Source organism: Genypterus blacodes, unplaced genomic scaffold (genome assembly GCF_046128005.1).
Source record: "Genypterus blacodes isolate CSIRO-AG114 ecotype Tasmania unplaced genomic scaffold, CSIRO-AGI_Gbla_v1 ptg000216l_1, whole genome shotgun sequence".
Classification (NCBI taxonomy): Eukaryota; Metazoa; Chordata; class Actinopteri; order Ophidiiformes; family Ophidiidae; genus Genypterus; species Genypterus blacodes.
The window spans coordinates 1085613-1100000 of NW_027467015.1; the positions used below are offsets into that span (position 1 = coordinate 1085613).

At 48.4% G+C, this 14388-nt stretch overlaps 1 protein-coding gene across 1 annotated transcript in view; it reads left to right on the top strand.

Moving 5' to 3' along the window:
• The first annotated feature begins 290 nt into the window (after positions 1-290).
• grin2bb (glutamate receptor, ionotropic, N-methyl D-aspartate 2B, genome duplicate b) overlaps positions 291-14388 on the top strand; it is a 60063-nt gene continuing 45965 nt past the window's right edge. The window contains exons 1-2 of the mRNA XM_076170290.1: positions 291-302; positions 12851-13534. Of these exons, the coding sequence (XP_076026405.1) occupies positions 291-302; positions 12851-13534 (696 nt within the window). The remainder of the gene's footprint in view (positions 303-12850; positions 13535-14388) is intronic.

Consider the following 14388-nt stretch of genomic DNA (forward strand, 5'->3'; position numbering starts at 1 on the left):
AGATTCTAAAAGTTTCTGAAAAATTCATATCGATGACCAGTTGCTATTTTTATACACTAAAGTCCCAGATTATTAGAAAAGAATAATCAATAGTTTTGTTGCTTATACAAACAATCATGTGACATGTGACACCAACAAACTGAAGCTGATCTGTATCAATAAACACTCCCACCGACGCCCGCCTGTCCACAGTCGTGCTCTCCTCCTCTGACCACCTCCTTCTCTCTCTCTCTCCCCCCTACAGACTGAAGAAGAGGAGAGCACAGAGTGAGGCCAGCAAACTGACCATCATGACCAGCTGGGTGAGGCAGAGGAAGGAGTGAAGGCGAGGGCAGCAGCAGCAGCAGAAGAACAAGAACAAGAACAAGGAGGAAGAAGAAGAGCATCTACGTTGCTCGTCTCCACGGCAACCGCTTTCACACACTGGCAGGCTTCTGGAAAGAGGCCTGAGAAGCCGGGGCAAAGGAAACCAGACGAGTGACAGACCGGCCCTTCATCGCGCTCCGTCTCTCATTTCTTAAAGTTCGAAGTGTTTAGTTTGCTGACATTTGGAGCCGATCGAGGGAACTTTTGTTCTTTTAACGCCCGAGGTCCAAAGCGTCTCTGCTCCTCTGTAGATTAGCCTTTGTGGCCAATTCCCCAAAAAAGAAGGGGGGATTTGCATAATTACTGCGGACCAGTTTCCCACACAAACACTTGTAAAGTCTGTACAATATCTTATTACTGATTTAAACCCCGAGCACCTCACACCCCCGCCCCACCCCACCCACCGCCCCCCCCCCCCTCTGCCAGGGACCCCTCACTCTCACCCCTCCACCTGCAAAGACTTCACCTGTCTACCATCCGTCCATCCGAGGCTATGAGAGGAGGAGCTGAATCCCAGATCACTCCATCATGCCAGTTCTGACGAGCAGAGAGGAGATCTGGGCTGCCAATGTTCAAGGTAGGACAGACCTTTGTGTCATTTGGCTTTGTTTTGGTTTAAACCATGAGAACATCCTGAAACTGACCCCTAGGGGGGGTGGGGAAGGTGAATTTCAGGTGAACTTCTTTCATCCTAACACAGAATAGAACAGAATAATCTCCCGTGTTGAGTCATCGCTGCGCTTTTGTTGGCGTTTCCCTTCACTGTCCATTTATTCAGCCCTGCGTTTGTCCTCAATCATCGCTTCAATAGATGTTGATTGATGATATTGGAAAAACTGTTGGAAATGGAAATTTGGAGCCCAAATACTGCAGATGTTACACGCTGCATACTCATGTAATCTGTGAAGACACATCTGGTGCTTCTTGAAATAAAGGCCGGCGAGGATTCTGCCTCATGATTTGTTTCTGTCAAATGAGAGAATCTGGGGGCTTTATGTTTCACGGCGAGTAGAAACGAGTAGAAAGCAAGCAGCGGCGGCGGGGGGCGCTCTGGGCTGCAGCGCTCTATGACAAAGTTCATGCACGTCACGTCATTATAATTGGCTGAAAATAGAAAATTGGTAAAAATTTCCATCCCGGGCACTAATTTACAGTCCGGAAAATACAATTTCAGGTCAGATTTGGCCTACACACACACACACACACACACACACACACACACACACACACACACACACACACAAAGAAAGACCTGTCTTGTGAGCACTTGTGGTGTGTTTGGAGCAGCAGTGACACAAGGGGGAAACCAGTGAAAACACACACACACACACACACACACACACACACACACTCTCAGCGTGGAGACAAGGGCTAATAAGACATCGGCTACAATAAGCTCATGGAAACGTAGAGTTGTCCAGACGGGTCCAGGCGGCGTGAGGCCTGACTGAGGGCTCTTCTTCTCCAGTTTGACTGATAAGCGCAGGGACAGAGGACAGAAGAAGAAGAAATGTGGCTCCGGCACGTTTAAAGTAGTTATTGGCGGGTAAAGATGACGTTGCCAAGAAAAGGCGAGAGATGAAGCAGAAAGCAATTTAAAGGAGGATTGAGGTTTTGAGTCCGGCTGCAGTTTGAATCTGTTTAGTTTGATGTTTGTTCCTTCTATTCTGTGATTTCTTCTAACTTCTAAATGAATTTGTCCTCTGTCATTAATATTGTATTGACTTTATTTTATTTCTGAGTTTGCTTGATGCATTTGATTGATGGCAGAATCTTCATCATCGCATCGTCTATCCAAATCTAAATGGATCTTTGCACGTGTGTGTGTGTGTGTGTGTGTGTGTGTGTGTGTGTGTGTGTGTGTGTGTTTGTGCAGCAGACATACTACCCTCACATATGTTACGCAGACTGCACTCCACACGTCCTTCATCTTCATCCCCGCAATGTTTCACTAAAAAACGACTGAATTCACCCTGAATCATGACAGTGGCGCCTCGTCTGGACACACAGCTGTGCGGGATGGATAGACAGACAGGCAGGCAGGCAGACGGGCAGACGGGCAGACAGGCAGGCAGGCAGACAGGCAGGCAGCGATCCAGGTACCCCGGCAGTAAATCCGGTGGATGAAGGAGGAGGAGGAGGCTTTGTGGACAGATGTAGCTCAGACAGCGTGAGGACAGCGAGGCCCAGGCGGAGGTACGGTGTAGCACCTCACTATGGAGAAGCTCTGCTTTGATCTGCTGACCTCCACTATGAGCCTCAAACATGCACATCATGGAAATCAGCCCAGTGTGTCCATCTTTAGAGACGAAGGACTGCTGGTGTGTGTTGTTTCCTAAACGGGGGATGGAATGTGACAGACAGCAGGATTTACAGTTTGAAAAGTGCATGAAGTAGATTAGACAAACAGAAAGTCCTGGTCAGATATGAGCTGTGATCCTTCCTCCAAACCAACATGTAGAGAGCAAAGAAGGAGGAGAAGAAGAAGAAGAAGCAAGATGTCCACCGTCTCAGTCATGTCTTTTTTGGGGGACAGTAGCTGCTGTCCCAAGCTGCCTGCAGGTGATGTGTTGAAGGGCCCTGGGAGTCGTTGGCTCTCCTGGTCAGTCGGCTCCTCGGGGTCAGCTGGGAGTCGTCATGTCCGGGTTGTTAGAAAGCCAACATCTCCTCGGTCGACCGTAACGACTCGTACGACCCTCAGGTGACTTGTGTGTGACTCTAACGACCCTCGCGTGGCTCCAGAGTGGAGGGAGGAGTCACCTGGCCCGAGACGCTAACGACTCCCAGAGGAGAAATACCAGTTTACTGCCCGTCTCTGTCTGAAGACGTGAAGAAGAAGACAACAAATGACTCCAGATGTGTCTCTCTCTCTCTCTCTCTCTCTCTCTCTCTCTGTCTCGCTCTGTCTCTCTCCCTCTCTCTCTCTCTCTCTCTCTCTCTCTCTCTCTCTCTCTCTCTCTCTCTCTCTCTCTCTCTCTCTTTGTCTCTCTTCGTCTCTCTTCGTCTCTCTCTGTGTCTCTCCCTCGCTCTCTCTCTGTCTCTGTCTGTCTCTCTCTTTTCTTTTTCAACTCGTCTGTGTGTGTGTGTGTGTGACTGACGAAGACCTCAGAATAGAGAGAAGGGGCCCGGTGCTGCCACGGCGACGCCTCTGCCCACAATCCTCCCAAACTCCACCGCCCTCCCTTTCATCTCTTACTTCTCCCCTTCATTAAAACAAGAACAATTGTTGCCAAAATGAGAGCGGGAGCGTCGGATTTCGTCTTTTCCCGCCTGTACGTCTGCGGTAATGATACCATCCGACTATCTGGGCCCTGACACATGCAGAGATTTCATTAGAAACTGTCACTTTTCGTGTCACGCCAAAAAAAGAGAGAGAGAGGACAGACGGATAGCGGAACAAAAGGCGTGTGGGCTGAGAGGAGGGTGGAGGTGCGGAGATGAGAGGGAGACACGGAGGGTTTGATAGCTTGAATGAGGTCGAGGAATATTTGATGACGCTCGACCTCAAAAAGGAGCAGAGGAAGGGCGGCGGGAGGATGAAGAGCCAAATGTAAATGTGAATGAGTTCCGGTTCACTCGCGAAGAGCAAAGGCTGACCGCTTTGGATTCCTGTGTTTCTAATAAACGTTGAAGATACGTCCAAACAGTTTTCCACGACAGAATCAGCATCGTGTTAGCGTCAGGTTGATGGTAGACTGATGCGTCTCCAGGCCTGAACGTGAGCTCTGCCCCGCCCCTCCCCTCTCCGCCGATACCTGCATCTGAGCTGAACGCCGCCTGTTGATGATCCATCACTCGCCTGATTTCTCTTCCATTACGATTTGCGTCTCGCTCTTCCTGTGGCTTTTATCTGCTTCAAAATCTAATCAACGTGTCCTTCAGTCAAGTGCCGCCTATCTACAAAAACCCCACAGAGAGCTGCTGACAAACCCACGCTGATGAAAACATGACCCCTCCTGCCGCAGGCGACAGGATTCCTCCGCCCATCCTCCCTCCTGACATTCAGGGATTACGGGAAGGAGTTCAATGCTCCAATGATGTCTCACTTTTGATGCTTCTTGCACGAGGCTTGCCGATTGATTAGGTGTGGGGTTTGGAAGAGGAGGAGGAGGAGGAAGAGGAGGAAGTGAGGAAGAAATCTCCCCTCGTGTGCACGCAGATGCAAATATGAAGGGACAAGTCATGCACAGTGGGAGACCAAGTTCATTTGTCGGCAGCTAGTAATGAAGCAGGAGAAGAAGTGATCAGTGAGACAGAAGCAGAGACGGAAGGCAGAACAAACGTCCCAGGGGGTAAATTGGACAAAGAGAGGATGTGTGAGGTTGTGAATGGCAGCTGTGTGTGTGTGTGTGTGTGTGTGTGTGTGTGTGTGTGTGTGTGTGGACCGTGTGTGTGTGTGTGTGTGTTCTCCAGGCCTAAGCGGAGGAGGATTATGTTACTGTGATTTCTTGTGTGGGAAACCAAAGTTGCCGCTTCAGCTTGAATGAAAGTTGTCAGCACCGTAACGCAGGAATAATCGTAAAGAAATCAGCCGACTGGGATCGTAAGCGAGACCAGATGTACGGACGAAGAAGAGACGGAGATCTTGAAGACTAAGGGGGCTCGGTTTGGGGTGAGCTTTCCTCTGGAGGATCTGAATCAGGGGCCGCCACATGAGTCTGAAGACGTTATGATCTGATGATGATGATGATGATTCAGAACTCAGAGAGGCTTGATGAGCGGAGGCCCAAGGAGCATCTTCATCTGGAGTGTCGAGTCGTTCGTCCAGCCCTGATCAAGACCTCCTCAGAGCGCCTTTTTCACTTCATTCAGTTAATTTCGCTCAGTGTGCATGAACGTGTTGCTGCAGCATCTTTACACAAACGACATCAGCGCACAAAACGCTCAAATACCTGCATAGAACGAAAGACATCAGAAGACGCCAGAACGAAAGCCGAGTTGAGAGGAAGCTTAACCAGCTGACAGAGTCTCCGCCCTCTCTCTCTCTCTCTCTCCCTCGCTCTCTCTCACTCTCTCTCTCTCTCTCTCTCCCTCTCCCTCTCTCTCTCTCCCCCTCTCCCTTTTAATATTTGCTTCATTTTTGCTGCTAATCCGGACGTTTGCTTTGTCGTCTCTGAGCAGAAATGATCACAAGCACTTAGCGTTCACTGTCGCAGTTCGGCCAATTGATTTCCTGGCACACACACACCATAAAACAGGATAGAAAAGGGGAGAGGGAGAAAGAATACAAAGACATGAAAATGCCCTTTGGTTCCCCGATGCTCCAGCCGCCAGCTCTGTCCTCCATCAGCTGAATGGCTTGTGGGCAATGAGGCGACAGATTCCAACGTGTCCTGCAGCGCCAACCAGGGACGGATATCGATACAGATGTCCCCATTCCAGTTCAACTCCGGTAAATTCTGGAAGTCACTGATACAAAACACACGTTAAACTTACAACGACAGAGTGTGAGTCCATTGAAAAATACCAAAGTTGCACATGATCTGATAAATCCTCAAACGTCTGTCAGACTCCATCGCGTCCTTTTCTCTTTTTGGAAGCAGAACGAGTCCAAACATCCGTTGGTTGGCGTCAGGGCCACCATGTTGTTTGAACAGACCTGCCATGTGAGTCTACGCCACAACTGCTGGACAGGAGCGGCACTACAAAAAGCCCAGAGCAGATCTGAAGCACGCTCTAAACACACTGTTGCTAGAAGTAATGCGTTTTGTGATATTCTAAAGGCCAAGAAAACTATATGGAATTGGATTATGGATGTGATTTGTGTGAACTTTGAAGCTGCAACAAGGGTGATGGGGTGTGTGTGTGTGTGTGTGTGTGTGTGTGTGTGTGTGCGTGTGCGTGTGCGTGTGCGTGTGCGTGTGCGTGCTGTTGTTGAAAATGCCATATTTGGGATTTGCCAGCATTTGTCAGTACCAAAGCCTCTTCACCATCAAAATAAAGCTAATAATAATGTATTAATGACAACATTACACTTTACTAATGTAACGGGCCAATCAGGACAGAGTGGGAGTTAAAGAGACGGCACCGATACCTTTGACTGTTTTCACTCAGTGTGCACAGCAGCATAATTGGGTCATTCTTTCCGTTTTCCACATCACAGCATTGCAAAAGTTCCACATTTTTCCTGCTGTGTCGCTACTTTTACATTGGAAAACTTCCTCTTTACATCCTGTTCCTTAAAATTGAATTGAATATCTTGCAGATAAGCCGTTTCCTGTCTCAGATAAGATGTCATGTGGGTGATAAAGTGTGTATAGGGCCTTAAAACCACATTGGGAACCAGTAGTGTCTGCCTCGGGCTCTTGTGTCTATATGCACATTAATATAAGATATACGGAGATAGGTCACATAGAGCTTATGGTTAGGAGACAGTGGTGGTCCAGACCCTGAAGGCCCTGAAGGCCCCTCTTACCGCTGCAGAGAGGGACACGTCACTTTGCTGCTAAATTAAGTCCAGAGCAGGAGATCTCGGTGACCTCGGTGGAATAAACGGTTTCAATGAGGTAATGAAGACCCCAGGGGATAGGGGGACCCTGTCTCCACCCCGCGCCTCCCTCAGCCCCTATGGATCTCTGAGTATGTGTGTGTGTGTGTGTGTGTGTGTGTGTGTGTGTGTCTTTTCTGTATGTATGTAAGGTTTGTAATGAGCTTGCGCGGTCATGCGTGTGCGCCTCAGTTTAGTCTCTGTGATGAGGAGATCGTATCGAGTAGCTAAGTGAGGCGAGGCGGCTTCAGTGTGACGTACAGATGTGCGACGCGTCTCCTTCTAAGAGGAGGACGCTCCGTCGAACTTAACTGCACTTAATCAAACACCCCAAGACCCTCTTCAACGGACGAGTGGCTCTCCTAACATCCTGGACTTCCGATAAGACTGAGCGAGATAGCGGATGATTAGATACAGATGCATGAGAAGGAGATATGCGGACGGACGGCATACGTGTGATGCTTTGCGATGACTTGCACTCCATCCAAGCGTGAGTGCACTCGAGCTGTTTACATGGAGGGAATGTTAAGGATTCCAGCGTTCTCCATGTATACCTAACATACTGTATATGTTAGAGTAAAACTAGCCTCACACTCTCTGAGACATTTACACACCATCTGTCTGTCACTGGTAAACAAACTTCCATCTGTGCCTGTTTCAGTCATATTAAAGTGTTTACATGAGGTCTGAATTATAGATTGATTGGCTTAATTACAGTGAAATCAATGGCAAACATCAACGACACAACTACAAAGTACATCAGTGCATTTCTTTACCTGCTGGGCTTTGCCTGCAAACTAAAGAATCCTAATCACAAGTACAACTCCGAAATTACAGCACAGCAAAACAGTAAAGTGCTGAATGTGAACATAATGAGGAAACGCCAGGAACAAAAACACACAGATAACGATGTGGGAACACACACACAAATTAAACTTAAATGTCCTGAGTGTCTGTTGCCCCAGAGCATGCTGGGAGGCCTGTCAGTTCTCTGGTGCTACGACACGTTTTGATATCATTCAAAATGCCTCCGTGTGGCTCAGTGTCAAGATTGGACTGAATTGATTCCTAAATAGTTCACCTCACCGTATTTTGGACAAAAAGTTAATCTGTTGTTTATTGTTCTTCGTGTTAAAATTTCATTCAGTGTTGGAATATTTTGAATAATGTCCACCTTCATTTACTGTGTGTGTCTGCCACTTCATGTATCAGCATCTCTCTCTCTTTCTCTCTCTCTCTCTCTCTCTCTCTCTCTCTCTCTCTCTCTCTCTCTCTTTCTCTCTCTGTCTCTGTCTCTGTCTCTCTCGCTCTCTCTGTCTCTCTCGCTCTCTCTGTCTCTCTCTGTCTCTCTCGCTCTCTCTGTCTCGCTCTCTCTGTCTCTCTCTGTCTCTCTCTCCCTCTCTCTCTCTTTCCCTCTCTTTCCCTCCCTCTTTCCTCTCTCTCGCTTCCTCTCTCTGTCTCACTCTGTCTCTCTCTCGCTCCCTCCCTCCCTTCCTTCTCTCTTTCTCTCTCTCCCTCCGTCCTTCCTCTGTCTCTGTCTCTCTTACTCAGTCTCTCAGTCTCTTTCTCTCTCTTTCCCTCCTTCCTCTCTCTCCCTCTGTCCTTCCTCTCTCTCTCTTACTCTGTCCCTCTGCCTCTACGTCACCCTCTCTCTCTCTCTCTCTCTCTCTCTCTCTCTCTCTCTCTCTCTCTCTTACTCTGTCCCTCTGCCTCTACGTCACCCTCTCTCTCTCTCTGTCTCTCTCTCTGTCTCTCTCCCTCTCTCTCTCTCTCTCCCTCTCTCTCGCTCTTCCTCTCTCTCTCTGTCCTTCTCTCTCTCTCTTCTTTCCTATTTCTAACTACAAGTCAAGCATCCAGGAGATTCAACAGGACTTTGTGTGTTCATGCTGTCGTTTCTGACGTTACTCCGATCCCAAATTTGATCCCAAAACAGATACATGATCGTGGTTTTCACTCAAACGTTCCCATTGACAGTTGGCATTGAGGGAATGAATTGAATAATTACAGTGGATGTAAATAGAATGCGTGCTGGCTCCTCTCACCCCTGCAGGCGACTCATTATCTCAGCACGAGGTCTGATTACCTGACTGAACACCACAGTGTCACACGGCTCTGACTGACACGTCGGATCGGAAGTCGTTCCGATCCAAAGGAACGACCCAAAAGCGGCAAAGGCGGGTTGACAGCTCGCCGCAGTTACGAGCCCAAGTGGGGTTTGTTTGTGTGGGCCAGAGTCACAGGGAGCTCACATCACGGGCTCCAGACCCAACACAACACACACACTCTGAGAACATTCCAGAGAGAGAGAAATCCTATGTCCTCACTTAATCTGAACTCCGTCGAGCCCAGCGTGTGTTGTTGTGAGTCAGTAGAGGAAAAATGGCGGCAGGAAGTGGGCTGAAGTTAATTCTATTTCCCAGCCGTCTCCCTGGTGAATTCACAGGTCACTCCTGACACAGATCTGATAAGCAGCTGCTCCAGTTTGTCACCGGCGGCCCTCTAATCACAAACACGCCTGACGAGCAGAGCGGCGGCGCTGCAGAGGTGAGAGGGCGTTTTTAAAAGCCTCCTTTCACACAGATGATAGATGTTGATTGTAAACAGCACACACACACACACACACACACGCCTCTTCAACCTGGGATGATGTGAAATGGCTCCATAATAGAGATAATAGCGTCAGGGTTTTTGGTTATTCTTCTTTTTTGCCTTGTTTACTCTTTGAACAAAATTGTGTCGTCGTGATTTTGAACCGCAACGACGGATTCTACGCGGCAAAGCTTCTGAATTAATGATGATGTATAGAAGCTGTGACAGTGAATGTAAATGTGCCGTCTCTGGGGGGTTGCTTGTGGAAAAAATGTCTCAGTTTTCATCGATTTTGCTTCTCGACTTAAATCTGCACCACAAAAATGCTCCATGCAGTTCATGGACACACACACACACACACACACACACACACACACAGACACACACACACACACACACACACACACACACATTGCTGTTATTTGCTGCCTGATGCAGTGTGTGTTTAGTGAAATGGACTAAAGCACCACGCTCACCTGTGACTGACCACACACTGAATGTAAATGGGCTCCTTAATAGACATGCCTGTCAGCTTGTGTTACCCACAATGCCTTGCCTGGACAACCCCCCTCCCCTCAGGCGCTAGGGGGCACTGATGTTAGCGGCCCAACGTGTGTTTAAAGTGGGGTGCCAGGTTCAATTTCGCCTCATTCTCAGTGATAATTCCGCTCTCTTGGATCTCTGACACACACACACACACACACACACACGCCGCAATCCTCACACAACACTCAGGACAAGCACATATTCATCACAGGTTTACACACACACACACACTCTCAGCAGCACTCATTACTACGGGAGCTGACAGGCGCACGGTTCATGGCTCGATTGATCGCGTAGAGTCTTTATTGGCAGATTGGAAGTGAGTATGTGTGATTATAGTGTGTGTGTAATAATATCTCACACACACACACACACACACACACACTACAATCACCTCAGTATGGTCTCACTTAGTGATTCATGTTAGCTTTTACCAGTATGTGTGTGCAATATTACTACTGAAATTGGTTTGTGTGTGTGAGAGGTTTGTTTATAGGTGTGTGTGTGTGTGTGTGTGTGTGTGTGTGTGTGTGTGTGTGTGTGTGTGTGTGAATGTAACATGGATTTTCATACGTGGCCTCTAACCAGCACTGTAAATGCTTTAGTAATCTGTGTGTAACAGCCGCTAATGGCCACTCCAGAGCAACAGAAACTCACATGTCAACTTAGATTTGTTGACGAGGCGCAGAATGGTTTCACTTCTATTCTATTATGCTGCGAGTAAACGACCCACTTCAGACGCCTCCATTCAAAACTGATTAATTAGCCACCATTAATGCTCCGCAGGTCTGATTGGCACAAATGTCACTGCAGTTGTGTTTGTTTGCTAGTAGCCACTATAAAACACACACACACACACACACACACACAATGGAATAGTTATTGCGCATCCTGTGTGTGTGTGTGTGTGTGTGTGTGTGTGTGTGTGTGTGTGTGTGTGTGTGTGTGTTTGTGTGTGTGTGTGTATGTGTGTGTGTTGTTTACGTTTTTGACACAGTGGCTCAGATTGTGTGTTATTAGCAGAGGGCACGTACGCTGCTGCGCCGCGCTCTGCGTGAGAGTGTGTGTGTGAGTTGTGTGTATCCTCCCGTCCATCAGGATGCTGTGTGTGGAGGCATATTTGAAACGTTACTATGGAAACCAAGCTCTGCTGTTACACAGGAACACACACACACACACACTGTGTGGGTCCGCGCTCCCTGCTTTACTGTCACACTCTGTATGTATTTGAGACTTTCTCTCTTCTCCTCTTCCTCCTCCTCTTCCTCCACCTATTCCTCCACCTTTTTCTCTGTGCGTTCCTTTCCTCTTCAATTATTCTTCCTTTCTGCCTCTTTTCTGCTTTACTTAACCTCCCCTCCACCCTTGCCTCCTCTTTTATCATCCTGTGCTAATCATGTTCTCTTTTCATCTTTCTACTGTGCTGTCCCCCCCCCGACACACACACCTCCCTCCCTCCCTCCCTCGCTCTTCCTCCTTCCTTCCTCTTGGTTTCTTATTGCTGTTCCTTCCTCCACCTCCATCTCTTTTGTGTATGTCTCTATTTATTCTCTCCCTCGCCCCACTCTTCTCTCTCTCCTCTCCTCTTCACCAGGCTGCCTTCCTCCCACTCTCTTCCTCCTCCTCCTCCTCTTCCTCCTCCTCCTTCCCTCTGCTCCTCTGTGGCGTCCTCGCGGAGGATTTAGATCGTTTACAATTAGCATGTGCACCTGCAATTAAGGCTGACAAACCTCTGCTAATTAGACCGTTTAGACAAACTGTTTTTAGCCCGAGATCACATTTCCTCTCACACACTCTGTCGCCTCCTTGGGTTTCTTTGGAGGGTTTCTTTTTAGGCGCTGATCGACTGACTCCACACACGCGCACTCACACCCAGGCACGGAGTGCTTGCTAAATAAAAGATCAGCCAAGGTGTTGAGTGAGTGAAGAGGAAGGAGTCCTGCGTTTGTCGCTCTCTGAAGCTTAGAACATGAGCGTGAACTTTAAGATTCCACGACTTTATCTTTGCAGGAAATATGCCCACACACACACACACACACACACACACACACACACACACACACTTCTCTTTCATCAGGCCGTGACTAATTGTGTTTCTGGCTGCCTGTCGCCTCCCTCTGCTCACATCCACGCCCCTTTCTCTCTCTCTCTCTCTCTCTCTCTCTCTCTCTCTCTCTCTCTCTCTCTCTCTCTCTCTCTCTCTCTCCCCCTTTTCTTCCACCATCACGTTTCTCCAGTGTTCTCTGTGTTAAGCTGTTAATAGGAAATAATGGCGGTGTAATGGTAAAGTCATAGGTGTGCGGTTGACTTCGGAGACCTGGGGTGAGCAAAAGGGTAGAGAGAGAGAGAGCGAGTGAGCATCAGTCAAGCCAGGTCTCAGTGTCTAATGGTCACTTAGCCTGGCAGCGTAGCAGCAGCCAGTCCATGAAGCTGTGAGGCTGTCAATCTGTCAGAATGCACCCATTGTCTCTCAGAACACACACACGCACGCGCACGCACCCGACACGCACGCATACACACACACACACACACACACACACACACACACACACACACACACACACACACACTTCACCATCTCCTCCTCCATTGTCTTTGATGTGTGCCACAGGCTTCCTCTGAGCGCCTCACAGCTCAGCATAATGGCTCTGTTGTTGTGGCTTGATGCTCACATTGTGTGCGGTTTGATACACAATAAGAGCCTAGAAGTTTTTACATTTACAACTTCAACTTTTTGCTTTTTTTAGGGTAAGGATAGGGTTAGGTTTGTTAACTTAAACGCCATGATGTCATCATTATGTTTGAGTTACGGTGGATTCTGTGGTGTGTGTGTTATGCTGATGATGCTCTTCCTCCCTCCAGGGTCTGCATCTACACTCCTCCACAATGCTTGTCAGCCTCCACCTCTCTCCCTCCCATCTTCAGGACAAGCGATCCGTCTCCCCTTCCTCTTCCTGCCCCCCTCCAGACCACTCGACCCCTCATCTCTATCCAAGACCTCGGCCGACCCTGCCCTTCCTCTCCTTGTCCTTCTCTCTGCTCCTCCTCTTCGTCCTCCTCTTTCCCGTCTGCGAGTCCCGCCGGGGCGGAGGTCCTGCCACAGGGCCCGGAGGAGGTGTTCAAGGGGGACAAGGTGGTCAGAAGGGTGGCACCAGTCAGAGAGGGGTCGTGCCGCCCCCTCACTATCCTCCTGGCTCGCCCCCAATCCCCCCGATCAACCCCAAACTGATCAACTCGCTCAGCATCGCTGTCATCTTGGTGGGCAACTCTAGTGAAGTCGCGCTGGGCGCCGGACTGGAGAAAGAGGACTTCCTCCACATCCCTTATCCTCCCAAAGTCGAGGTGGTCACCATGAACGAGACCGACCCCAAGAGCATCATAAACCGGATCTGCGGCCAGATGACGAGGAACTCGCTGCAGGGCGTCGTGTTCGGTGACGACACGGACCAGGAGGCCATCGCTCAGATCCTGGACTTCATCTCCGCCCAGACACTCATTCCCATCCTGGGTATCAGAGGAGGCTCCTCCATGGTCATGGCTGCCAAGGTAGGAGAACTAATCAGCTGTTTTAGATAAAGAGTGAACGACAGATCATTTGACACAGACATAATTGCTCTGGAGCTCCCATGTGTGACCCAACATGATGATATCATCAGTGTACGTTTATGTACTCTAAACTTCACAGCTACATGGTTTCTCCTCTGAGCAGATGATCTGATTAGATTGTACAGAACCTTGTGACATATGTTTGCCTCCAAAAGTGATTTCTTAATACGACTACTTCTTCTTACCAACACATTTATATTAACGCCACCCACAATGAGAAAACAAATATTCTCCATACACAAACGTTTAGTTAGATATTCATCAGTTTAATTAATGGATTATTTAGCATATTTGGCCAGATTTAATACATTGCAGTAATTGTATTTGATTATTAATGCATTTCTGATGGATTTCTTGACTCTCTGGACATCATTTTGAAACTCTATGGTTGTATATTTTGGGACACTGGAGCACAAATTGAAATAGAGCTGCGTCCCACCAGAGTGTCTATGATTCAAGGTACAAACAGCACGAGACAGACGAGAGGAAGGGGGGGCGGGGGGAATAAATAAGTGAGAGAATGAGAGAAGGGGTGAAGCTTATGAGAATGAGAGAAGGGGTGAAGGTTATGAGAATGAGAGAAGGGGTGAAGCTTATGAGAATGAGAGAAGGGGTGAAGCTTATGAGAATGAGGGAAGGGGTGAAGGTTATGAGAATGAGAGAAGGGGTGAAGGTTATGAGAATGAGAGAAGGGGTGAAGCTTATGAGAATGAGAGAAGGGGTGAAGGTTATGAGAATGAGAGAAGGGGTGAAGCTTATGAGAATGAGAGAAGGGGTGAAGGTTATGAGAATGA